Below are 12,485 nucleotides of genomic sequence, written 5' to 3'. Positions count from 1 at the left end.
TGTCTTGTACAGGGAAAGTGGACAGGTATCTTATATCAGTTGCACTTTAAAGTCAAGAAGGTTTTGTGTTAAACCTAGATATCCTCTTGTTGCAATGAAAATTATTGTAGCAGTGCAAATCTCAAATTGCTTTGCTACAATTACAAATCTAGGAGGCAAGTTCTTGTTCCTGGTTAAATCACTGGAATGCCTTACTAATGAACAGACCAGGAAGAACATGCAGCAGCTCACAATATTTTAAAAATTTAATTATTTGGTTTTTTGAGACAGGGTTTCCCTATGTAGTCCAAGCTGGCCTTGGACTCATTGTGTAGCCTAGACTGGCCTCAAACTTGTGCTGATCCTCCTGCATCAGCCTCCCGAGTGCTGGGTTACAGCTGTGCGGCACCATGCTCAGTTCTAGAATTTCTAAAGCAGTCCTAAAAACAAATCTGAAGTAAGAAAAATTCTTAAAGGAAAACAGAAAAAAATCACCCGGATACATTGGGCTGTAGATGAGTAGATGTGGCAGATGTAAAACACAGCCTCACATTTTTTTGGTATGTTATAGTTTCAATTTTGAATGTACCCAAAAACCCATGTGCTCCCCAGACTGTGGTGTGATTGAGAGGTGGTGGAACATTTGGAAGATGGGACCTAGTAGAAATTAGTACTGAAATTCAATTTACTACTGAAGGTCAAGGAAGGGAATATTGGGATCCCATCCTTTTCCTGCCCCCTCTTTCTGCAGCTTGCTATGCCAGGCGGTCTCTGCCACGATCTGCCTCACCACTGGCCCACAATCAATAGGCCACGTTACCACGACTGAAAACATGAGCAGAGGTGCACCTTTCCTTCCTTTAAATCCATTGCTAGGTGTTTTGTCATAGTAATAAAAAGCTAGTACAACATTCCTCCATCAAGTCTTTGGTGTCCCCCAGCTTAGGGGCTTTGTGATTTCTTGACAACTAGATGTTAGAATTGACAGTGCCATTTCTGGGCCCAGGTCTTAACAAACTGGCAGTTTCCATTCTCAGATGCTTACTTTTGAAAACCAGTCACCATGCTGTGAGGAAGCCCAAGCTGCCTAATGGAAAGGAACTGGCACCCAGTGCTGGCTAGCCATAACTGAGCTGTTGCAGCTGATACTCTTGTAAACCAGAGATGTATCCTCATGGAGCCCTACCCAATTCAGATTTTGAGCAAAATAAATAATTGTTTTAAACCATTAAGTTTTGGAGTGGTTGATCTGTAATAGATACTAGACTAGAAGTATGGCTAAGGTACTAACCTTAACCTTGTTCACTGGACCAGGTTAGGCAGGAAAATATAAAGATTAGATTAGAGAGTTTGGGCTGCAGTCAGCATCTAGATATTCAAGCCACAAAGGAAGAAACAGAGAAACGAGTTAAGTCAAAATACATTTCAAAATCTAGAAAAAGAGTAATCTAAGTAGGTCACATGCATTCATGATCTGGAAGACCAGACGAAAAACAGGAACATGGGTCAAAAGTCTGGATGTGTAAAACTAGCCCCGAGAACCCTTGGTATGTTACAGTGAGGCTGAGCACAGAAAGACTATTGTAAATGCTGAATCCAACAAAAACAAAGATTGCAAAATGTCCACGGTATGAAATAGGCACTTTCCTTTAGCTCACATAACTAGTAAATATTCTAATTTTTGAGTATAAATGACCAACAAAATCTCAAATTAACATTTGTACTTAGGCTAGTCTTTTTTCCTTCAAAGTAAGTTGATAAATTTTTTAAAAAGTACTTTGATGGTGGTGGGGGAAAATTATATAGACCAGGCTCCTAAAATATTACTGGTTATTAGTGAAAGCATTAAAACACGTGTTTATATAGACATAATTATTTGCAGATTATTCATGATCATCAGGGTTGATCTTATTGGATTAGCCATTCCTGTTTAAAGGCATTTCCTTTTCTGGTTTTAGTCTAAAAAGAACTTAGAATACTTCTTGGCTAACTTGTTCAGATGTTAGGAGCTGAACCTTTTTTGCTTACCTTCCCAACCTTATTTGCTATTATTCCTCCCCTGCTCATTGGGTTCAAGACCGTTGGTTTTCTTTCAGGTATGTGGAAATTGCTTTCTCCTAGGTCAGGGGTGGTATATGCTCTTCCTTGACTGGCAGGCATTTTGGTTCACTGTTCTTGGATAGCTTCTGCTCATCTGCTAGGCCTAAGCTTTAATGTATTTTTAATGATCCCTAAATTCCCTTCTTTTCTAATTCTCTATTTTTTCTCTCATTTTAATTGTAATTATGTATTTATGCTTTCAAAAACTGTTAAACACTGGCCTCTGACCACATGTGACTGTACGGGTTTTTTTCCATGATTGAGGCTGGCGAAGAGGAAAACAACTGGCAGAAAGCAGAAAAGGCAGGTGAAATTGAGAAAAAATACCAAAGACTTAAACGCAGTCTACACTGTTTAGCGAAGTGCAAAGTGCTTATTCCAGCTAAATGGCTCTCGATGGTAAGACAGGATGAGCAGGAACTGGAGGTAAAACATAAGGGCAGAGTGCTTGCCTAGCTTTGGGTTTGATCTCTAGCACAGGAAAAATGTCACATATCCTGCAAGTTTCAGCTATTCCACCCCTATGTGTGTCTACGGCAAATACAAAATTTGCACATAAAAACTCCTACCAAGGGTATATACAGCTGCATTTTTTGCAATAGTCAAATAATGAGTGCTGCATCTATACAAAGGAACATTCTTTTTTTTAAGACAGAGTCTCACAGACTGATTCAAATTTTCAATCCCCTTGCCTTAGTGCTGGATTACAGGCACAGCTGGCCCTAAAGGGACATCATCTGCTTATAAAAAGGCAAAATATATGCTATGATACAAATGACCCTTCAAGATACACTAAGTGAAAAATGCCCAGCAAAGGCTATTCCTCTGGTCTACATGAAACATCCAGAACAGCAAACCTATATCGAATCCAAATAGCGGTTGCCTGCCTAGGACTGGTGGGATAGGTGTGGAGGGTGGCATGAATGGGTGTAGGATTTCTTTTTTGAGTGATGAAATATTCTAAATTAAACTGCGGTGCTGGTTGGACAACTGAGTAAACGGTGTGAGACAAAAGAAATACAATGTTTACATTTAAGACACATTACCATTAATCCCCCACAAACTACTTTCTTTGAACACATTTATCCCATCATTCTTTGCCACTTTCTGAAGCAGGTCTGGAAATCTTCTTTCATGCGTGTCTTTAGTTGTGTTGCTGTGGTTACTTTGTCATGAATTGGTTCAAAATGTTTACCTTTCAGTCATTTTGACTTTGGGGAGGGGCCAGAAGTTGCGTGGTGCCCAATCTGGTTTAAGAGGTGGTAGAAGACATCATGCTTTTATGAGCCTGCCTTCTGTTGGCTGGCACTTGGTAGCAGCATTCACTACACTTTGGTAACATATTGTGAAGATAATCCCAAGAGCCCTCTATCATCAGTGGATGATTAAAGTTGGTTATACTCTGTGTATTAGGGATGAACTGGAGATCTGAGTTGTGGCTCCAGCTCTATTTAAGACACGATCTGTGTTGCCCAAGCTGGACTTTTAACTTACAATCTTTCTGTTCCAGCCTCCCAAATAGCTTGGATTACAGGTGTTCACCACCATATTGAATTTCAAAAGGTATTTTAATTTCCAAATGAGAAATACTTGTGCTCACAAATGAAACCCACACTACTTCCCATATACTTGTATTCATTAACGTGCTTTTGTGTCCTAGCTACCATCAACCTTAACTTCCAAAATTCATTTTAATTAAAAAAACTTTTGTGGTGCGGGGAAGGATCATGCGTGTGATGGCTGAGTGCTTCACTACTGAGCTATAACCCCTTAACTTCTAAAATGTTGCAATATTTGCCTTCAAAGGTATTTTCTTGCCTCTTTAGAATGGATTTTAAGCCTCAAATCCTCTTAAGATATGACAGTTCCTGCTCAAAGTTCCTTACAAAAGGCTTTTGCTAAATTTACAAATGTATAGGTAAATTAAAAAAAATGTATAGGTAAATTAACTGTTTTAGGTTATTAGTAACATAATTTGGCAGGGAAAGCTAAGCCATAAATATCAAATTCCAACTACAGATCCTTGTTTGTGAATTTGAATAAGCTTAATCAGATATCAGAATATGACTATACAATGGTACTTTTGGATCAGTATTTATACCCCTTTCTTTGTAATTAGCAGCTGTTTCTTTAAAAGCTGCTCTTTGATTGCAATTGGCAAAAAACACTTGGAACTGGCTGTTAACTTGAACCACCCAATTAAAACAGCGGGGTCTGGCAGACCCCTTTCATTCACAGACTTTACAACTTTAAGCTCTGCAATACTGCAGGGGTCTTCAGTCTCTTTGATCTCTCATAATAACTTGAATACAATAGACTCAAACCCCATGTCAGATTTAACTGGCTCTTTCTGTTCAGAAACCAGGCCAATTAATTTTCTATGTGGATCTCAGATGTTTTGAAGTTTTATCCTTCAATACCACTATTCTTCTGTATGTGGTGGCAATTCCTGTTTTTTCCACTGTCCACAGTTGGCTTAATCTCCTTCTTGTTTTGAAGTAGCAGTAACCACTAGGAATTAGTGGCGCATTAACCAGAGCCTTGTACTATCAAAATGAGAGGCCACCCCACTGCGACCAATGATCAAAGCAGAACACAATTTGTTTGCCAGAATTTCTTATTACACAGATCTATTAACTGTTCTCTTGCTGGCTTTAAAAATAGACTTAATTTTAAGTTGGGAGTGGCTGTGCATGCCTGTAATCTCAGCATACTACAGGTTGAGACAGGAGGAAGGTGAGTTCCAGGCCGGCCTGGAGCACAAAACAAGATCCAGTTGCCCCCCCCAAAAGACTTTAAAACACTGTAAATAAAAATACCACAATCATTTTGAAACATTAAAGTATGAAACACATTAATTTCAATTCAGAAAGATTTTTGGAAGTTTTTATTTATATTTTGGTTTATAAGTAATTTTTAAACATGACTATTTTTTGGTAAGAATGTAAAAACAAAAATTTGCCATACATCAGATCTATACAAATCCTTAGGAAGGTTTTCTGTATAGTCCTCATTAATGCAAGTTTTTGTGGCCATTTCATTCTTAGACTTTCAATATTTCATAATAAAGAAGCTACAAAGTTTTATGCAGTACAACTATTATAAACTATACATAATATTTCCATTAAAAAGAAAATTAGGCAATACAAAAATAGGAGAGGTTCTAAGGAGCAGGCAATCTGTTGTTGAGGCTTAGTATGTCTTATTTGATTTGTAGTTTTCTGTCATTAATTGCAGAAGACAGATTATTTCAGTACCCAAATAATCTCCTTTATTAACCAAAATTAATTTAAAACTCTGTTGTTTGTAAGACTGGACCAATGATCAAAAACTATCACTTGCATAATTAACCATAAAACTGTTACAAAGCACTTTTGTTAGTGGTATCAACAAATGCACAACAGAAATTTATTAAAAAATGAATTTTGTTAGTCTTGTCAACTCCTAAGATGTTATGGACTGTATTGCCACTTCAGTTTTTAATTAGATGTTTAATGCCTCACAGTAAAAGACTGATTAATGGAAGCAAGCAGAACTAAATTATTTTCTAGGTGGTGTAATATTTCATTTGATAACAAAAAGACAGGACAAAACATTAAGGAAGATTTATATGCGTTCCAATTTTTCACTCAGGAATTCTTCTACACTGTCTGTGTTCCATTTCAGGATGCTTAGTTCTTCAGCAATGTTCCCACTGTCGTCCAAAAGCTTTAGCACAGGGTCTGAACCACGAACATACTACAAAAAAGAAGGACACCATCACTTTCTTCTGCTTAGAAAGAGCCTTCTCAGTCTCACAGACAATCAAAACAGACAATCGTAACAGATTATTAAATGTAATAGATACAGTATCACAATAAGTCTTAAAAGGAAGTCTTTCAGGAAATAATTATGTATGATTTAATAAAAATAAGTAAAAATTTTTCACTTTTAAAGAGAAAAACATCCATTGGTATCATGGATATTTTATTTGGGGCTTATTATTGAGTGTAATGAATATTTATTATTGCAAGATTCTCTCAAACTCAGATGAGTCAAAAAATCTGATGGTAGAGGCAGACCAAAATAATGAGATAGAATAATGGTATAAGAACAATCATAGAAATTATCAAACATAGAATTCCATCAGGATCATTAATTTTCCTTGGCTTAACAAACATAATGATTTTATTGTAACCACTTTAGAATGAAACTGAATTCCTGAAACTTCATTAGAGAGCTTGGAGAAATTCTAACTCTGGATAAATATGAAAACTAACATTATTTATTAAAAAAAGTAAATCTTCAATTTTAAACTATGTAGAACCAAATAACTGACAATGTAGCAGTGATGAGAACTTCTTTCAACTTATACTTCGGTTGTTTTATGTTCTCTGGGATGGTGAGTTCTAGAAATAGAAGTAAATTCTGCTATAAATCATTAGCACAGGTATATTCCCAACCCATTATACAGAAATATAGGCTCTTTGGGCTAATGAATGATTGAGTGAATGAATAAATGAATGAATGAAACATCATTTACATATTACTTCAATCTTTCTGCTCAGGTTACTACATAAATCATTTTTAAGATTTTAATCACTTATTGAAAAACTTACTGTAATCCAAAACAGAACTAACAAGCTAGGTAGACCACAGTTGCAAAAATCTTCCACAAAATACTAGCAAACTGAATCTGATAATGTGTAAAAGAAATTATACACTATGGAAATTTATTTCAGATGTACAAGTTTGCTGCAAAATATGGAAAGTAATTGTTAGTCCATTACAATTAATACGTTAAATCAGAGAAAATCATATAACCCTAATACATGTACAAAGAGCATGTAACAAAAAAGTCATCACCCATTCATGATAAACACTATGAGCAAACTAGGAAGAGAGGGGCTCTTCTTAAAACAAAACAGCCCACAACTAAAACTGTACATAATAGTGAAAAAAACTAGATGTCTCCCCTTAAGAGAACAAGTCAAGGGTGCCCTTGTTCTCCATTTTAACTCAGTGCTGTTAAGTGCTAGCTAATGAAGTAAAGCAGATACAACGTATACAGGCTGAGAAGGAAGAAATAAAACTGTTCACAGATGTAAGACTGTCTACAAATATCCCAAAGAATCAACAGAAAACTTTATGGACGTAGATAGGGATTATAGCAAGGATACAGGATACAGGGTTAACATACAAACAACAATTGCTTTTCTATGTATCAGTTATAAAGAGCTGAACTTTGAAAATTAAAAACACAACATTATTTATGCTATCAACCAGTAAAGTTTGTATCTTAAATATCCCCAAAGGCCCATGTGTTAAATCCGGCATGCAGCTACCAAAATAAAGTAGAAGCTTTAACAAATGGGGCATAATGGGAGATCTTTCAGTCACTGAGGGGATGTTCTTGAAGAGGCTTTTCGTAATTGTTTCCTTTTTTATCCCTAGTTATGAGACGAACAACTTTGTTTTACAATGTATGAGCTCCAGCCATGATGTGCAGCTACATACCCAAAGCAATGGTGACAAATGTCATGGATAGAAACCACCCAAACTGTGAGCCAAAATAAACCTCCTTTTCTTTCTGTGGAATATAGGGGACTGAAACCAGGGTTTTCATTGAGTTATATTCCCAGTTAGCCTTGAACTTGTGATCCTCCTGCTTTACTCTCTTGGGTAGCTGGTATTAGGCACTGTGCGCGCGTGTGTGTATATGTGTATGTGTATAAGAGCGAGAGAAAAAGAGACACTAGACTTACAAAGCCTAAGTTGATTTGTCTCAAGTATTTGTTACAGTAACAGAGCTGACTAGCAATGCATACACATGAAAAGAAATTCTTAGGTATAAATCTAGCAAAATATGCTTAAGAGTTATATAAGGAAAATGTTATGAAAAAAATCAAGGAGATCTAACTATAAAGACACATCATTTCACATTTCAGGATGGTTCAATGTGAGTATCAGTTTTCCCCAATTTAATCTTATAGATTCAATGTAATACTAATCAAAACTCTGTCAAGTTATTTTGTGTAAAACTGATTCTAAAGTTTATACAGACAGAATATCTGACAGCCAAAACAATATTGAAGGAAAAGAACACAGTTAAAGGACTCAAGACTACCTGATCTCAAGACTTAAAAAGCTCTAGTGACATTGGCTAAAGATAATACAGACCAACACAACAAAGTAAGAGGCTCTCACATAGAACTACACAACTACAATTAACTGATCTTTGATAAATAAGCAAATGTAATATAATGCCAGAACAAATGGAAATCCATATGCAAAAAAACCTAAATCTAAACAAAGATTTTATGTGTTTCACAAAATTCTTAAACTAGATCACAGACCCAATTGTAAAACACAAAATCATAGAACTTTTAGAAATCTAGATGACTTTGGGTTTCTCAAGAAGCTTTTAGCTAAAATACAGAAAGCAGAATTCATGAAAGAAAAATACTAAGTTAGACTCCATTAAAGGGCCTGGGAGTGGGGTACTGGGAGACTGAACCTAGGATTTCATGTGTGCTAGGTGAGGCCTCTGGGCTGTATCCCTCAGCCTCCAAAGAAAAACACTGTTTATTTAAGACATTACTTATTAAATGAAAGGTCACAGACTGAGAGAATCTTGGCAAAACACACATCTCATAAGACTTCGATTCAAATTATACAAATAATTCTTAAATATTGGCCAAAAAAATCTCCCCAAAAGTGGGAAAATAAACAAAAGGAGACAAATAGGACACAAAATCTTGTATATTAAAAGAAACAATGAACAGATGGAGAGGAGAAAATACTGGCAAATGATATACCTGACAAGGGGTTAAAATCCAGAATATATACAGAACCCTTACAACTTAACACCCAAACACCCCAAATGCTCCAATTAAAAATACACAAAAGGTAATGCTTCATTTAAGATACAAATGGTCAACAAGTAAATTAAAATAAGATGATGATACCATTAGAATGGCTGAAACTTTAAAAGGATACAGTATCTAATGCTGATGAGCATGTGGAGCAACAGGAACTCTTTACAGCCAGTACAAATGCAATTTGATACATCCCTTTGCAGGAGTTTTAAGTTCTTACTAAATTAAAGGATCTTAATTGTATAATTCAGCAATCATACTCCTAGGTATTTATTAAATGAGAAAAAAACATGTGTACATAGAAACTCCAAGGTTTATAATAGTTTTACTAATGGTAATCATAAAATATTTCAAGCAATACACAGGAATAAAAAATAAAATGGCAGCACAGAATTCTGTGTGCATTGAGTTATTAAAACATAGGAAAAAACTAGACACAGGAAAACAATCAGTGGCTGCCAGTGGCTGGAAGTGGAGAGAGGATGAACAACATTGTGGTGTTCAAGGGAATTTTAGAGCAGAGATTGGGTGGTACTGTAATAGCGGATACTAGATATAACTCATTTGGCAAAACTCCTGGAATTAACAACACAAAGTTGATGTAATGTAAACTATGAAATTTACTTAATGTATCAAGATTACTTCAATGTACCAATGTACAATGTACCACACCCATGGAAAATGTTATCACCTGAAAAGTTGAGGGTAAGGGCAAAAGAGTCCCTGGAACCATTCTACTTTAAGTTTTCCTGTAGAACTGTTCTAAAAAATAAATTAAAAGAACAAAAACAGAAACAGTCCAAAACACCCAAATACTTATTTCAATTCAGCAAGATACAAAGTAACACTGGGAAAAGAGATTCCATTTTAATCATCTTACCTTGATTTGCAGTCCTTTGAACAGTTTGGGCTTATCACTTCTGACAAAAGCTAAAAGAAAAATGATTTAAACTGTTTACATCCAAATTCAAGCTAGCTAAAAAAGCCAATACTAACAGTAGGTAGAAACGTAAATACAAATAAATTTAAACAGGTAACTAATAAATTGAAATAAATGGAGACACACATCATATCTTTGACAAGAAGACTAAATATTTTAAGACACTGATTTTTCAAATTAGTCAAACGCCAAATTCTAACAGGAGTTTTAGAGCTTAATAAACTGATAGCACACCTCAGTTATAAAAGATTTTTAGAATATTAAAGATTAAAGCAGTAGAGAAGGAGAAAGATTTTTACTAGGGGTGAGTTGTGGGACCAAACACCAACCTTCAGGGGCTGGGGATTTAGCTCAGTGGCATAAGTGCCTGCCTTGCAAACAGGCAGTCGTGAGTTCAATCCCCGGTACGGATAAAAGGAAAAAGACAAAAAACCAAAAAAACACAAACCTCCTTTCTAAAGGGTATTTAGGTAAATGAACTGGAGGTCTTAAAGGATACAGTCTTTTTAAAACTACGGGTCTATTCCTAGGACTCTTTTTTTTTTGGTCTTTTTCCTTTTTATCCGTACCAGGGATCAAACTCAGGACTGCCTGCTTGCAAGGCAGGCGCTTATGCCGCTGAGCTAAATCCCCAGCCCCCTATTCCTAGGACTTTTTATCGAAGAAGAAACTATCATTTAAGTCCTGATAACAAAATATGGAAAACTGGAAATAACCTTTAAACGTGAAAGGCTATTCCTTGGGTATATTAACATGTAGCAATCATTGAAAATCATATTGACCTGTTCAGTATTAAGTGAAACAGAAGCAAACACCTCTGATGCAAACTACTATAATGATTCATAGCAGGCTGCTGTTCAGATTGTTCCCTACAGCTGTTAAAAAGAAAAATTTATCCATTTTTATTGGAAATGAAAAAAAACCTGGGAGCATTAAATAAAATCTTTTTAAATGAGTCTGTTTCAGTTACCTGAGCTCTCTTTTATTTTGTGTCTTTTTGCGGCAGTGTCACTATGCAGTTCAGGCTGGCCTTGAACTCATTTTGTAGCCCAGATTGGCAGCGAACTCATGATGACTCTCCTACTTCAGACTCCTAGGTGCTAGGATTACAGCTGTGTGCCACCGTGCCTAGCTCTTTTTTGTTTTGTTTCTTCTTCTTTTCTTTCGAGACGAGTCTCACTACACAGTTCGGAGTAGTCTTGGTTGGACTCACTGGCCTCAAAGTTGTGCCAATCTACATGATAGTTTTTTTTTTTTTTGTTTTTGGTCTTTTTTTCATTTTTATCGGTACAGGGGATCGAACTCACAACTGCCTGCTTGCAAGGCAGGTACTTATGCCGCTGAGCTAAATCCCCAGCCCCTACATGATAGTTTTTAATACCATTTTTTTTTTTGTACTGGGGACTGAATTCATGACCTCACACTTGCCAAGCAGGCGCTTATGCCGCTAAGCTAAATCTCCAGCCCTTTTGATAGCATTTAAAAAAACAACTTCCATCACCTTATTTTTAAAATTTTAGGGGCTGAGGATTTAGCTCAGTAGCAAAGTACCTGCTGGCAAGCATGAAGTCATGAGTTCAATTCCCATACCAAAAATTAAAAAAAAAAAAAAAAAAAGATTTTAAAGCAACACATATGCTTTGGAGGACAAATCTCAGAATTAGATGGCAAGAGCACACAGAATTGTCATTATGAACATACTTTGTTATTTATGACAACAAAACAGACTATAACTTTATCCTTTAGGACTTGTTTACTCTGTAAACTTCTGAATTCCTAAAAAAAAATGATCTTAAGGTTTCCTCTTGCATTTTAACTGTCTGGCAGGTATGTATGCCTATGTAAAATACCATCTAACACACTTTGTGAATTTACCTTTCCTATAAAAAATGTCTTGGGGGCCAGGGGTTTAGCTCAGTAGTGTAAGTGCTTGCTTGGCAAATGTAAGGTTGTGAGTTTGATCCCCACTACCAAAAAACAAAAAATCTTTTTGCACTATTCTTAAACACTATATTCAAAACCAAGCCTAGCATATTTAATAATTTTCATTCATTTAACAGACTTAATAAGCTGGGATGAGTGAACAATTTAAAAGCAATCTAAGATGAGTCATAATGACTGTATTCATCAGCTCCTTTTTTCTTTGCTAAGTGTAGATCCCTAAGCATTGTAATTTTGAATGAAGAAAAATGTATTAAATACCTCGTAGGCAATCACATTTTACAAGTAAATGAATCTTTTAACAAATATGTGAGTCTAAATGCGCATGGCATTGGACAGGCTATATGAGAATGTGAGGAAACTGAATTCTTTAACTTCAAGAAACCTATGAATAAACAGGCCCTGGGTTCAATCTCCAGCACCAATGAAAAAAATGCTGTTAATTTTTCCTTCTCTTTTTGTTTGTACAGAAGCTAACTCAAACAATTTAATGACAGATAGTAAGCAGTCTGACCTCAGAAAAAGACTTTATGATGTTAGGATGATAAAGAAATAGGACTGGAACATCAAAAATGTAAAAATTCACTTGCATACAAAAACAGTCCTTCCTTCAACATAATCTAAAGGATACCAAAAGATTTTATCTCTTATTCCTGAAATTTGAATTT

At 35.8% G+C, this 12,485-nt stretch overlaps 1 protein-coding gene across 1 annotated transcript in view; it reads right to left on the bottom strand.

Moving 5' to 3' along the window:
* Nucleotides 1–5,349: 5,349 nt before the first annotated feature.
* Selenof (selenoprotein F) overlaps nt 5,350–12,485 on the bottom strand; it is a 46,403-nt gene continuing 39,267 nt past the window's right edge. Inside the window, exons 4-5 of the mRNA NM_001257993.1 lie at nt 9,817–9,866; nt 5,350–5,817 (exon numbers count right to left, since the gene is read on the bottom strand). Coding sequence (NP_001244922.1) covers nt 5,686–5,817; nt 9,817–9,866 — 182 coding nt within the window. The 3' untranslated portion in view covers nt 5,350–5,685. The remainder of the gene's footprint in view (nt 5,818–9,816; nt 9,867–12,485) is intronic.

Source organism: Cavia porcellus, unplaced genomic scaffold (assembly GCF_034190915.1).
Source record: "Cavia porcellus strain 051 isolate PalLab524CR breed Dunkin Hartley unplaced genomic scaffold, mCavPor4.1 scaffold_1, whole genome shotgun sequence".
Lineage (NCBI taxonomy): Eukaryota > Metazoa > Chordata > Mammalia > Rodentia > Caviidae > Cavia > Cavia porcellus.
Note: the sequence above shows the minus strand (reverse complement) of the source record. Positions and strands in the feature narration are given on the sequence as shown.